Below are 15,051 nucleotides of genomic sequence, written 5' to 3'. Positions count from 1 at the left end.
CCAGGGACTTGTGCTGGGGATGTAAGAATCCTACTGTAGCTTACTGAAAACATCCCTGATTTGTCCTTAGTATTAAATAGTGAGGTCTCCTTAAAGTGCCTCCTTTTCCCTAACACGGGCAGGTAAGGGTTGGTTTCTGAGACTAGGAAAATTCAGCCTCCCCAGAGTGGGGAGGAGAAGCAGCCGCCTTAAACACAGATTACTTACCAGGGTCTGGAAGCACTTAATTTCTAGAGGAAAATATAGATTTGTTCAGATTTGTTTGTGGTCACTGAATTTATGAGCTGGGGAATCTCGAAGTGTTGGAATTGGTGAGGTCATTTGGCTTATGGCCATCCCCCAAACCTGTGTGTTTAGGATTTTCTCCCATAAAACTAATTTCTTCTTCTTCTTTTATTACCTCTGTAAGTTCATTTCTCTGTTCTTTTTAATTTTTTTTTAAAGTCTAATCCTTTTTTTTTTCTTTTCTCATCTCCCATTTTAGTTTCTACACAAGCCAATTAAACAAAGCTTTCCTTGGCCACAATGACATGGCCTTGGTGATGGGACCCTGGGCTGCCCTGAGCCACCTTCTGCTCAGAACAATAACTTCTTCTAGCCCTCACACAAGCCAGACTCAGGCCCTCCACAGAGTCTTGCTATTGCTTCTCTCTGATTGGAAGATTCTTCTCCTGGACATTGCTAGGATTGCTCCCTCCCTCCCTTCGTGTCTACTCAAATGCCATGTCACTTTGACTTCTACCTAAGTCATCTAAATCCTCTTCCTATGCCTTCTTCGTTTTGCTTTACTTATTTTTTCCTAGCATTTAATACCTGATTATTTATTTGTTTGTTCACTGAGGTTCTAAAGCGCCCCAGGACAGACATTCTCTTGTTCCTCACTGTGTTCTCAGCATCTGGAAGAGTGACTGGCACCTTCTAGGTACTCAACAGAGATTTCCTGGATCAGCACATGGGTGATGGATAATCAAGAGCTGGGTGTGTCAGGTAGAGACACAGTCCACCTTCCTAACATTTGGTGACCAATTAAAGAAACGTGACATAGGACTTTTATTTATTTTTTTCTTTTCCCTGACACACATTAGACCTTTTGGTTCTCTAGATATTCCATTATCTCCACTGTCTTCTTTAAGTTCTTCCACTGTGACTGGATAGCAGGTGGAAGGGGTGGAAGTGATGAGGTGAAGTTATTTCAATGAGGAAAGGACAGGGAAGATGAAAGAAATCGTCACTCATCAGGGAGCGAGCTAAGCTTATATTGGTTGGATCCTTCCTGACCTTGACTTGAGGCCTATATTGAAAATAGAAGTTTCTCCATTGAATTCTAAAGCACCTCTATTCTAAGAACACCTCACCTCTGCCTGCAACAAGGAACTGACAGCCTCTCTAAATATTTATGTAATGGTGCCACAAGAAGAGAAATGAACAAAACCACGTGGGTATGCACCAAACACCTGTCCATCACGCCTCTACTGTAGCACAGACTTAAACAAAATGTTCTCCCAAAAGAGCACCTTCACATCAACACTTTCATCCACTTGCTGCACCCAACTTGTGATCTTACGAGTGAGTCCTCCCTATTTTTGTGGATAACAATGGTTAATTTTTGAAATCATGAACATATAGATTATACAGTTGATAAAGAAATGATTACGTTATAAACACATATATTAACACAACTTAGTGCACTTTAGCCAAATATATTAAAGTGACTTAACAAAAACTACTAGAAAGATTAATTACCTCCATTTTGTAGTGCACTTAGTAACAGTAACAACACCTGGAATTTATATAGCATCTTGCTTCCTAAGGGCTCAAATCTTAGAGCAGCCGACTGCTCACTCATGTGAAGTGAATTAATGTTTCCAGGTCGCCTGAGTACCACTTAGCCAGTGACTTCATCTTGTGTAATATGTGGCATTCTGGTACCCTGATCTCTTATTGGGCCTCAATTGGATAAACATCGTGTTTCCAGAGAGAAGGGTCATTCATGTCGGCGCATCATAATATTGAACTCTATTTGACAGGGACCAAAGGTGACAAAATTAAAAAGTTCTCAATAAAAGACTTTTGTTGCATAAAAACACATTGCAGTGATACAGTAGACAGTAGACAAGACAACATGTGAAACATTTCACTATGTTTTCTTGTCCATTCTTTCATACATACATACATGTGAGAAAGATTCCTCATGGGTTGGAATATTCCTGTGTTTATATTTGGAATCTCTATCCTTTCCAGGTCTCTGGAAAATATACACAATAGATTTAATGTTTCTAGGGTTCAACTTCATTAATAATTGCATTCTTTGTCAGCTCCTCCAAAGGTTTCAAAATTTTATGTTACCAGATCAAATTAGGAGGGAAATTTTAGAGTATGCTTTCTCAGAATATTATCCTTGGAGTTCGATTTGTCATTCACAGGCAGAACTACATTCCAATAGAACATTTTCATTCATTTCTTTGGTTTAAAGATGGCAAGGGACTGTCGACTTCGGGCCACCATAAGCTGAGCAGCCTTCCTCTTCCGTGCCCTTCTGTCATGATGTTCTGCCTCACCTCAGGCCTATAGCAACTGAGTCAGCCAACCATGGACTAAACCTCTGAAACAGTGAGCCAAAAACTTCTCCTCCTCTAAGTTGTTACAGTCAGGTGATTTTGGTCACAGTGATGGAGAGCTGACTAACACAACCCCCAGTGGCCCTCACTCTTACAGTGAATGCCCTCCCCTTGGAGTATGGATGGAGTCTGAGATTACGGCGAGAACTGAGTCCTCACTGGAGGGCTCATAGGGGGGTGTCATCTAGTTACATGAGTCATGTATGTATTCTACAGGAGTTCTTTAAAAGCTGAGCATTTTTTTTCCAGTTGTTGGCAGTAGAGTAAAACCCTACGAGAACCCAGTTTAGGTGGCTTGTACTTCCAACCTACAGAACTAGGAGATAATGAAATGGAGATTGCTTTAAAAAAAAAAAAAACTAGTGAGGGGCTGGGTTCTAGCTCAGTGGTAGAGCACTTGCCTAGCAGGTGTGAGGCCCCGAGTTCCATTCTCAGCAATGCAAAAATCAATCAATCAAAATAGGCAGAGCTGTCTTGTGATTATGAAATCCGTCTGCAGTCTGATCTAATAAACAATGCCATGGAAGTTAGAAGGTTCCATTCAGGGCTGGTTCTCCCAACCTGTGAACATCACCAAAGTGAATTTTGTGGGAAACTGAATTTAAATATCCATTTCTTCCCAGTTTATGTGTTGTGAGGGTTGAAAAACCATGGAGGCAGCCAGAGTAGCTCCGGGTAAGGACAACCATTTTCTAAGATAAAAGTGGGAAGCATAATTCTGATTCCTCCACCTCTCATTAGATACCCTCAAAGGGCTTCAATGAAACTGCCCAACTGGGGTTTTTTTTTTTTTTCTTTTGGTACTGGGGATTGAACCCAGGGGTGCTTAACCACTGAGCCACATCCCCAGCTCTTTTTTTTTTTTTTTATTTTGAGACAAGGTCTTGCTAAGTTGCTTAGGGCCTTGCTGAGTTGCTGAGGTTGGCCTTGAACTTATGGTCCTCCTGCCTCACGAACTGCTGGGATTACAGGCGAGCATCACCATGCCCAGCCCTACACAATTAATTTATCCAGAAACTTCTACAAGTAAAGACCCTCTTTCTTTAGACTGAAATAAGACTTCTTTAGGATGGTGTGCATTAAGAGCTACTATGTTTTCAGAAAAGAGATGGAGGAAGAACAATCTATAACAAAGGAAACTTTTGCTTTTAAAAATATATGATTGAAAGATGCCTGGCTTTTTCTCTTGTTTCTTTTTGGCGAATCTGAATAGGGATTTCTAATATGGTTCTGAGTTTCCCTTTGCCTATTGGGTCCTTCATAGAGGAGTCACCTTACTCGCTGGAACTCGAGGGAGCTCTTATACTACGGAACCAACACATGACTCTAGTAAGAAACTCTGAGCTCCTTCCAAAGGTCCTCACTTTCTTTCTTTTGCTCTCTCTGTTCCTCTTTGACTAATCACAGCTTTAGCTTTATGTGGATGATGTGATTGTGATTAATACCTTCTAATATCCTAAAACACAGAGAACTTAATCTTGCATTGATTTCCAATAAAAACCTATTCAACAAAAATAAAAAAGTGATATTAAGGATTGATCTTTGGAATTAAATAAAGAAATGCTTCAGGCAGAAATCAGGCAATACTCTGTTGAAAACAAACAAATAAACATTAGCCAACAAATCGTCACCTAGGGAAAGAAATCATGAGGTTCAAAGAATAGTGGGTAGAGTTCTTGACACCATTGAAACCTAATCTGATTGATGTTTTAAGATACTAAACAACATTACTCATCTACATATTTGTGAGATAATTTTTTTACCTACTGAAAAGTAAAAATCTTGCAACGTAGACCGGTTTCAAGTAGCTTCTTACAGAAAAGGTAAAAGGGAAAAAGAAGGCAAGTCTTACATAATTTGTTTCTTTCCATAATTCTAGAAACAAAATTATTGCAAATTTAATTTTTTGTTAAAATTGTAGGATGAGATTTTTCCATAATGAATCCAGTTTTCAGGAAGAAGAGATATATGTTTCAAACACAGAAAGTGGCTTTGATACAACTGAATGGTAAAAAATGTGCCTCTGCTATCATTCAGTATATAATTGATGGTAGCCGTGGTATTCACAATCACCTGAGGGTGCATGCTCCTGTGTGTGAAACACCCATCTAAAAATCAATGTGTCTCTCAGTAAAATACATCCACTAAAATGATAATGGACATAATTGTGATATTTTACTTACAGAGACTGAAGTTGTTTAAGACTTCCAAACTGGTTCTTGTGGAGATACAAAAGAGGATTGGATGACAGGTTCCTTTTTTACCATTGGAGGAAGGGGAAGAGAAGTATGGATGTTATTATTTCGAAAACCTAAGATGTTGCCATTTACATCTGATGATCATGAGAAGAACTTACAGTTTTTGGAGAAGCTTCAGGTCTTTAAACAGGTGGACTGGTAGCTCCATTATCATGTTGCTAGACAGATCCCTGTTGATGACAGTGCAAACCCAAAGCAATTACCTTAGAAGTAAGTGACACAGTTATCACTCTGCAGAGTTATCATCACCCCATTTGATATAACAGAAAATACGAATTCAATTTAATTAACCTGATAACCTGTTACACAACAAGGCCGTGTGAGTCAGCCAGATGGATGTATTTTCCACCACTTACAGGCTTGTGACATTTCTTTCATCCAGTTCCTGTCTGGAATTTCCTTTCACACCCTCTCCAACACATCCTGGCTTTAATATCTGCTTTGATTAATTTCCTCTGTTTTAGGTACTCTTTGTACTACCACTCATGCTCCTGATTCCTACGTGCTTCATGTATGTGATCTCTTGTTTATCCAAATAACCTTTTTTGAGGTCAAGTCTTGCGTCTTCTATTTATTTTGCATTCCCACTGAGACAATCCACCCACATCATCTTAAATGGACAAATGTTTACCTCTTAAATACATTCCTACATAGGACTATTTTTGTATAAGCAAATGAGAGTTTAGAATTAAATATGATAGCATCATTCAATCTGTGTATGCTGGAATCAGAAGAAATCAACACTGTTTAAGAACCCAGAATATCTTTCTGCATCAGAGAAAATGTAAAAGATAAAACAGATGCACAATTGCCTAATTAAGAGTGAACAAAAAGTCTTAACTGTTCTTGACACTTTGGAGCTGCTGACGGAAATGTGGGAGTTACAGCTAAGAGTTCTTTCCTTAAAGAAGCTTTCATTTAGAGTAACAACTACTGTTCATTGGGGCCCAGTAGGAGGTAGCTAGGTCATTGGGGGCCTTATCCCCCAAAAGAGATTAAGGTAATTCTCCTGGGATTACAGTTAGTTTCCATGAGAGTGAGTTTTGCATTTTTAAAAATGCAAACCTCATCCCAATCCCTCTCTGGCTTGTTGTGTGTCCTAACATGTGACTCTTTCTGTACATGCTAAGTCCAAAATGTCATTTGCCATGACGCCTTCACTAGAGGCTGCATCAGTGGGGCTGCCTGATCTTGGACTATCAGCCTCCAAACCTTGGGTTAAATATACCTATTTTCTTCATAAACCCAGCATCAGGTACTTTGGTATAGCAACAGAAAATGGACTGATATAACCAGATTACAAATCAAGGAAAGAATGATGCAGGTGCAATCACAGAAGGGAAGACAGTAGGTAGAAGAAAGGAGTCATCAATCTTGGCCTGAGAAATTAGGAAGTGTTTCAACAAAGCTCAATGATTTTAGGTGGGGTAAAAGATGAGCAGCTTTTTTAGGTGACAGTAAAGTGTGACAAGAGAAACAAATTCTTGGAATTGAATGTTGTCTTTAGGAGTCAGCAAGTGGTCCAACACGGGTAAAGGAGAAACAACGTGGGGGAAACATAGTAAAAGCCAGCCTGGAAGTTCTTGGAGACAAGATGGGAGGGTTATGAATATGCTCCAAGGCAGTCTTCTGCAGAACATAGTCCAGGCATCAGAATCACTGAGGTTTCTTAGAAAGATCCCATTTCAGGTGCCCAACCCAGAGTTACCACATCAGAATCTCAGGGAGGAATCCTGGTAACTTGGATTTAAACTAATAGACCTGTGATTCCTCTGCACATTAACATTTGAGAGCCATGTCAGGCCGAACATCAGGCAACAAGGAGTGAGGACATTGAGCAGGATAGTGGCATCTTAGGCTCTGAGTCATGGGATGACAATTACATCAGGACCAGAAAGAAAGGCTGAAATGCTAGAAGAGAGAATCATCGAGGTAAGAGGCTTCTTTATGGCCAGGTGAGAGCTGATGAAGACTTAACAGGGACATTAGCATGGTTTGGGGTCTGGGAAAACTTAGCACATTAAGAGGAAAGCAGACGACAAGGGAGCAGTCTTCAGGCTTGGCTGCCAGGGAGGATGCTACAGCCACGTGATGGCAAGTCCAGGTGAAGGAGCTGGCAATGGGGTAAGATGTGCTGTTACTTTAAACAGTTTGCTTTGGAGGTGATTTTCATGACATCCGAGCACCAGGTCCTGCTAGGTAGGAACTCTAATCTGGAGGTCCAGAGAGGAGGAGCATACCTGGATCAAGGCCCGAAAGGAGAGCCACAGGTGTGTGTGGGCCAGAGAGAGCACGGCAATAGAGCAAGATGGTGGTGATCTCGTAAACCTAGACACTGTCCTTGAAAGTGTCAGATAGAAAAATAAAGTACACTCTTCTGGGGGAAAGAATTGAGGGGCCTCATGTACTTATGCTTATTCATCCCCAGGAAGAATTTGATGTTATGATGGCAAGTTATTCAACACTTGTAGAATCAAGACTTGTAGACCTGCCTTGTTCAAGTTTAGTCTATCGACTTCTGAATTTTTTGAAGCTCAGAGCAAAGTGCATTGAACTGGATAGTATATGGTGGCCTTAAAATCAGCAAGCTAGTATCTCTTAATGGGGGGATCTATCGACATATAAAATAAGATGAAGATTTAGGGAAATTTTCAAAATAGAACTCCAACTCACTGTTTCCTTAAGTTTACATATAAAATAAGCCCCTCTTTGTCTTGGGCTGCTGCCCACCCCAACCAGTAACCCAAGTCCAGAGCCTAATGAGGAATGGCCCTTAAAGGAAGTCTGTTCTTAATGGGCTACTTTTAATTTTTTTTTTGTCATAAAATAATAATATCTTTCATTATGCAGAGCCTTGCCTATTCTAGTTACTTAGTAAATATTTATGGATTTGATTGATCATAATTGTTCATGAGTTATTTTTTAAAATTACTTTTAAAATCACATTTATTTTTTTTTCTCCAGTCCTTTCTGGATTAAAAAAACAAGATGTTAAAAAAAAAAGGGGAGAAAGAGTTTTTTAAGACATTAATTTCCATTTTAAGGTCCCACTTAGAAGGACCAGTTCTTTACCCCAGTTGCTATGATTTTTAATTTAATAGACGAATGAATTTTAATTTCCAATGATAACCATTATGTGTGTGGGGGGCAAAGCAAATGGTTTTATATTTATAAAACAAATATTTGAACAGAAAAAGTTACAGGAGTTCCTTGAATATTTTTCAATGAGCCCAATCCCTGTGCTACAAAAGTCATAATTTCTCAAGAGATAAGAATTTTTATTCCTCATGCAATTTTTAGTAATATCATTTCAGTCAGTCCGTTATTCATTCAGCAAGCATTTTACTGAAAATTAACTATACTCCATCCATTAGAGATAAATGATCTCTGTGTTTAAGAAGATCTGGAAAACTCATTTACTCCCAAACATACATACTCATGAAATCACCCAAAGAAAATAGGTAGGGGAACTAGAGTAGGCTAACTCCACATTAAGCCCACTGTCTGATTTTAATGTGCTCTGACTTTAGGATAATGTTGATTTTCTTAATTGAATTTTAACATCCAATAGTCTACAGGATTTTGATTGCCACTAGTGGAAAAGCAGTCTCACTAGTCATTTAAGCTTATAATCCTGGAAGAAGCAATCATATTCTTCCTAGTAGACGATGCTACTTACAGTTCTCCTAAATTTTTTAATGAAGAAAATGTCTTCTCTGGAACAAAATCAATTTGATTTCTAGGCAGAAACCTGTAAGACATGGCGAGAGTCAACACCGTGGGTTTGAGTCTGCTGTCATAAATCAGTCATCGTTGGGAGATGCCACTGATCCGGCTATAATCTAATAAGCCTCCTTTGAGATCTCAAAGGGAGGCATCTTCTGGTGTGGAACCTGAGGCAGGAATGCCTCCCTAACTCTCCAGGAAGCGCTCCTAGGAGCAACTGGAGCTGCCGGTGTGGTCTATAAAGCTGCACTTGGTTTGGATTCTGATTATTTTAGAAAGTGTCTCTTTCTAGTCTTTCTGCATCATTCTTTTCTCCAATCACCCATTCGATCAGCAATCGTTACCAAGTGCTTACTATCTGTGGAAAACCATAATTAAAACAAACACAAAATACTTGTGTTTTTCAGCTTACCAGTGCAAAATGTGCCAATTGACCAATCCTTCTGTCTTCCCGCCCCCAGAACAAGCATAAGCAGCATTCAGAATCACCAGTCAGAATCTTTGGCCAATCAAATATGTTAGGTTATTTTCCCTTTAGAATAAGATCATATATATATGCATATAATTTATTTTTTTCTTTAGGAAGAGAGATTTCAAGTGATAAGAGTCTTTGGCAGTAATAGCTAATCCTTGCACAGCTAATCATATTAACATACGTGATCTCATTTCACTGCCAACCTTTGGGTTAGGAAATGAACTTTTGGGAACCAGGGCAGCTGATAGTGTACACAGAAATGACAACTTCCCTCAGGATCAAGGAGCCAGCGGGAGACCCCCATGGTGGGCAACTTAATTGAAGTCTCAGCTCCACCATCAAAATCAATAAATCAACCTGTGCACTCTCTACAGCAGCTCCAGACCAAGGCTGCAAACAAAACCCTGCCTTAACCTTCATTGCCAATTGTTTTCTTTGAATTTCCAAATCTATCAGGTCTCTCCTCATTTACTGAAGTTCATTGGGTACTTACAGCACAGTGAGCGCATCGCAGGACAGAAAGGTGGAGTTCGTAAGATACTTGATTCGATTGCCTTCCAGGTCCCTGAAAGTCATGGAGGGAAAGTATCTTGAGTATTTTTGTACAAATCATATATGGACAGATACATTTTGTTGACATAGCTGTTCTGAACTTTGTTTTTACTCCAATTCAAAATTTACTGTTTTTCTTGTAATTGTTGCAGGGCTATGTAATTTATAAATGCCTCTTTTCTCTTTCCAGTTAATGTTAGAGCTTAATAAAATTGAGGAAAAGGGCAGCCTAACATCTGGTGAGTGTCTCTCTGTTCTGGACACCATGTTATCAATGATAATATTGTCCAACCATCATATTCTGCCTCAGGTGCTATTCTGCAATTAATGCTTGCTTAGAGGTTCCATTTCCTCCTGGTCATGCATAGTAAGTGGTAAAACTGACTCAAATCAGAACTGTCTGAATCTAAAGCCCAGACATTTAACTATGCCCTGGGTATCATGTATTATTTTATTCTCACATTCTTTCCAATATCAGGTAGATACTTTGGTTCTATATTCCTGAAGGAGAGAGTCAGCCTAAAAAGTTATCTTGCACATACTGAACACCAGTGTCAGGCTGTGGGCCTCCTGGTCTGTGTGATGCCAAAGCACAGATTCCTTCCCCTATAACTTCAGTGATGCCATGGTCCAGTGTGTTGGCACTAATTGTGTGGCAGGAACACAGCCTTGGCACCACCTAGGAATGTATTACAATGGCTCATTCTCGGACTCCACCCAGACCTACTGGGTCAGAAACTCTAGGACAAAGTTCCAGCCCCCTGTGTCTTAGAAAGTCCTCCCGTTGTTTGTGATTCCCATTAATGTCCACAAAGCACAGGAGGAAGATGTCATTCTGTCAGCTGATTCCTTAGGACAGTGGCATCCCATATACCCTGGAAATGCCATCCAGAACCTTTGTGAAAGGCAGTCTTGCTTTAAGCAGTGCAGGGGAGAAAAAGAAAAAGTCAACTTTCCTGCCAACTTATATTTATAGTCAACTTCCTATAAATTCTCCAAATAGGACAATAGCTACATTTCTGCTTCCGAACTCTTCTCATGGTCACACTAAAATCATCCAACTCTATATCATGTTCCTTTAAATCCAATTTTAAAACCTTGTGGAGATTTTTGTAGGAACTCAATATTATTTTTCCATTTGGAAAGCTGTGATTAGGTACAATAAATGCTATATTATTTTCGATGTCCAAGTATTGCTGAGAAAAACAGGAAAATGTCTTTCACGTTCTCACCCTTAGAACACTTTGGAGTCATGAAAGCAACTATCCCACTTGAAGGCAAGTGAAGAGGGAGAAGAGGCCAGACCAGTGCAAGTTTTCTCTTGCCCTTAAGTGGGAGCAATTTGGATCTGACTTCTCACTTTTCTATTTTCTGGGCATAAGGACTCTTTCTCATTTGTGATCAGGCCATCTTGCTAAATCTGTATTTTCACTGGGCATCTATTTTCTCCCGTGGTGGTTTTGGGAGCTTACAGTGACAATGAGCATGCCGGAAACTCGGGCTCTAAGGCTGGCTCCTGATCTCCTTGCTGTCCTTCCTGCCCAGTGGCTGGGAGGCCAAGCAGGCTGGGGCCCTGATATTCTCTTGCTCTTTCCTGTTTATTTCTCATTGTGCAGAGGTTCTGTGCCTAAATACTTTCCCACTTATTCTTAGTTTTCTTCTCATGCTTTTCAGACCTTATTTCTGCTTTTAATAATGGCACACTTTTATGGATCCTCTAGTATTTTAAAAGGCTTTTGATAATAGATATAAACTTAAGTGCATAGAAACAAAAGTGAGTAAACACAATACTGCCTAATAGAGTTTTAACAAGAAACTTTCAGTTCAGAGAGGAGTATAATTTTATGGGTACCAGTCCCTTGATTGGATTACAAGAGGAGTTCTGGGGGTTGGTACATTCCCTATTTTTACAAGGTGGGAAATCAATGGCTGTACCAGCCTCGCTGTTGTAGGAGACCATTAAGATTCATGTAGCAGAGAATGGTGGGTAGTGGTGGTGAGGCCATAGTGTAAACTAAAGGAGTGTTTTATGTATGAATAGCTAATAAGAAGTGGAAATGGCATGGCACATCCATCGAAGGTTTACTGAGTACCTACTGAGTCCAAATACTGGGGTACTGAAATCAAATATTTCGTTTCTGTCCTTAAGGAACTTAAGAAACAATAGAGGAGAGATGAACAAGTAAACCAGTGATTATATGATCATATACCCTGAGACAGCTGGGAGAGGTAGAAAATGGGGGCACAGTAGTTTTGTAGGAGGCGCAATGGAAGTAAAAACGCAGCCACGGAAACTGGCTGGAATGCCAGGAACAGAGTCCCCAGAGGTGATATTTCAGTTGACTTTGGAAGGAAATGTTGGAGTTAGCCAAAAGAACAAGGGAGCCAGAGTTTTCAAGTTCAAGGAACAGAACGTACTTAGGGAATTGGTGGCAGAACCAGTGGATCCGTAAATCCGGGAGGAAAGGACATTGGCGGAGGGGCAGGAAAAGAGATTACATGGGGTAAGAGATGAAAAATAAAGGGCGTTGGGTGCTCAGGGGGAAGGTCGAATGTCACTCTTGCACCTTTGGGAGCCCTCAAAGGATCTTAAAACTGGGAAGTAACATGATTAGATTTTTGATTTTGGGAAAAAAATTAAAAATGGACTTTCATGAATGAACTTCGTGGCTAGTTTTTGTATTCTGGAGAAATAACAAATTAAACCTTGAATGAATACTCACATCCAGTTGAGTTGAGGCATTTGGGTGCACATCTGCGTGGGAAGGGCCTCTAAGTAGTTATTAACCATAGATCTTTACATAAAGAAAATATTAGTTAGAAACAAAATTATATGCCATCATAAGAACAGTATTTTTACTATTCCACAATTTAGAGATTTGCATGCCAAAATGAATACGAAGAATGAAGACTTTATACATAAAGACCCCTTCAAAGTGGTCTTTAAATAGGTGATTGGCAAGAACTAAACAGCAGATTCAAAGAAGCCATGAATGAGATATATCCTAGGCATAAATATGATGTGAAACAAAAGCATGCATATAGTAGTGACTTTGAAGTTCATGATCATTTTCCATGTATTCCTCAAGTTTGCAATCATTTCCAGTGCCATAATCCAATGTTTCTTCTTAGGGGAAACATTAATCATTTGTAACATTAAAGGGCCATATTTGAAACCACATTAAATTTAAGGAATGACAGTTGGGGAGACTTGGGAGAAAAAACAACTCAGGAACATGTGAAGTCTCACGATTAATTTATGATGTGGTGGTCCCTTTTGACAAATGGAAAAATAATGATGCCATATGATTAACTGTAAAGAAACATAATAATCCCCTGCAGATGAATCATTCCAGTATATTAATAAACAGCAAAAACATAATTATGAGAACAGCCCTGTTGGCGGGGCAAAGATTCTGGAATTTCCAGTGACTGTTGCTAAACAAAAGCATATTTTTCTCTGTTAAATATGAAGTTGGAGTCAGGCTCCTGGAGATCCTAATAGATTTAAATGTAGTTAGGATATAATAAAAACGAATAGGATACAAAAATGAATCTTTGGTCAACTACTACAAATAAAAACATGCCTCAGGACTTTAAGAAATGGAAGGGGATCCAAAAAAAATGTCAACTTGTAGGCTTAAAATATACATTATAATCTAGTCAGCTGTTCCCTTTGAGCCATGGGCAAGAAGAAGGAACACAGGAAAGGTTATGACTAATAAAATTTTTAGTGGATTTGAGGTTGTTTTAAGGCTTTTTCTGTAAGCTAGTGTTCGATTTCATTGCAATTTGCAGACAGATATATTGAAAGAGAGATGAACACTTACAGGAAAAACAAGGAATTTAATCCAGTAAACAACCGCTGAGAAATCCTGGTTATTGGATTGTTGTCTAGAATTCTGACAAAACATATCAAAAACATTTCCAATGTTAGACACACTTCTGAAATAAAACCAGAAAAATAAATAAATAAATAAATGGTCCATTCCCTTCTTGCCTCCTCCAACACCTGGCTTACTCCTCCTTGTTCTTCCACATTTGGCCCACGTATCATTTTCCTGAAAGCTCTTCCTTCACCCTGTAGCTAGAATATCACTTTCCTCCAAATTTCTGCAACTTCCATCCCATCACTTATCAAGTTGGAGCCTGATGGTTTGCTTTATTTCCCTGTATCTACTTTCTGCTAGACTTACAAGCCCAGGTATTTTTATTCTTTATCTCGGAGAGCCTGGTCCAGCATAATTCACACTTATTGGCTCCATAAATGCTTTGGCTATTTGATTGGCTGAATGGAGAATGAATGCAAAAATAATCTTTAGGAAATTAACAGATGGGTCTTTGGTCTCATGATGTATTTAAAAAGGTCTGTACAAATGAATGAACGGATGTGATAACTATTCATAAGGACCTGGCAGGTGAAGGAGTAAACATATTTGTATATTCAAACCACTGTCTTAAATTATATAGAGTATTTTTTTGTCTTGTAGAAGAAACTAGACTACGGGGAAATAGGTCACCTTCTCTCTTGCTGCCTTTGAAGTCAGGTGTTATTTCCTAGTATTCTGAGGAGCCCCAAAGGGTAGGAAGTAGAAAGAGAGTTACAATAAGCACCTACTATGTGCCAGGAGTTTTGCATGTGACATTTTATGTGTATTATCTGATTTAATCTTCATGACATCTCTCCTACAAAGGAATTATGATTATAGTTTACAGATAAGAAAAAAGAGACCTAGGTAGATTAGGTACATTGCCTGGGAGATTAAGCACTGGGTCAGGCACACACAAGTTCTGGATGAAGCCAAATTCTTGGCTTTTTCCACTGGTCCAGGACAACCTGTAGAAGATGAGCAAACTCACTCAAAGCCTACTATTGCCCTTTGTTAATTCTCCTGAGGAAAGCACAGAAATATGCCATGAGAGTCCTAGAGAGGGAGCTAGTGGCTCAGTCTGGATAGTGGTGAAATGCCACAAATTACCATATTATCAGACTTTTCTCTGAATGCTCTGGGAAGCAGAATAAGTCCTTAAGTTGCTTACTTTCTGGGTCAGTGGTTTGCAACAGAGGGCAATTTTTCCTCGCAGGAGACATCTGGCAATGCCTGGAGACATTTTTTAGTTGTCACAACTCTTGGAAGAAGAGGTGTCCTACTGGCATCTGGTAGGTAGAGGCCACATATGGTGCTAAACAGCCTAAAAATGCACCAGACATTCTGTTCTCCCTGTCTCCCCTGAATGAAGAATTATATGGTCAAAATGTCAATAGAGTTGAAGTTAAGGAATCCTGCTCTTGGTGAACACTGGGGGAATGGCAGGCTGACTTGGCAAGCCTAATGCTTGGCAGGCCACTGTCTAAACTGCTTGGGTCAAAGTGCTCCAGATTGTGTGCCAAGGAGAAACAGAATAATAAACAAGATACCTC

At 39.5% G+C, this 15,051-nt stretch overlaps 1 protein-coding gene across 1 annotated transcript in view; it reads right to left on the bottom strand.

Annotated features, from left to right (window-relative positions):
• Positions 1-15,051, bottom strand: part of Rxfp2 (relaxin family peptide receptor 2) — a 67,020-nt gene that overhangs the window by 15,836 nt on the left and 36,133 nt on the right. Inside the window, exons 8-14 of the mRNA XM_015484005.2 lie at positions 13,460-13,531; positions 12,353-12,424; positions 9,571-9,642; positions 8,556-8,627; positions 4,975-5,046; positions 4,802-4,873; positions 2,174-2,245 (exon numbers count right to left, since the gene is read on the bottom strand). Coding sequence (XP_015339491.1) covers positions 2,174-2,245; positions 4,802-4,873; positions 4,975-5,046; positions 8,556-8,627; positions 9,571-9,642; positions 12,353-12,424; positions 13,460-13,531 — 504 coding nt within the window. The remainder of the gene's footprint in view (positions 1-2,173; positions 2,246-4,801; positions 4,874-4,974; positions 5,047-8,555; positions 8,628-9,570; positions 9,643-12,352; positions 12,425-13,459; positions 13,532-15,051) is intronic.

The sequence above is a fragment of the Marmota marmota genome, unplaced genomic scaffold, assembly GCF_001458135.2.
Source record: "Marmota marmota marmota unplaced genomic scaffold, marMar, whole genome shotgun sequence".
NCBI classification, from domain to species: Eukaryota; Metazoa; Chordata; class Mammalia; order Rodentia; family Sciuridae; genus Marmota; species Marmota marmota.
The sequence above is the reverse complement of the archived record's forward strand: the minus strand, read 5'-3'. Positions and strand labels throughout refer to the sequence as shown.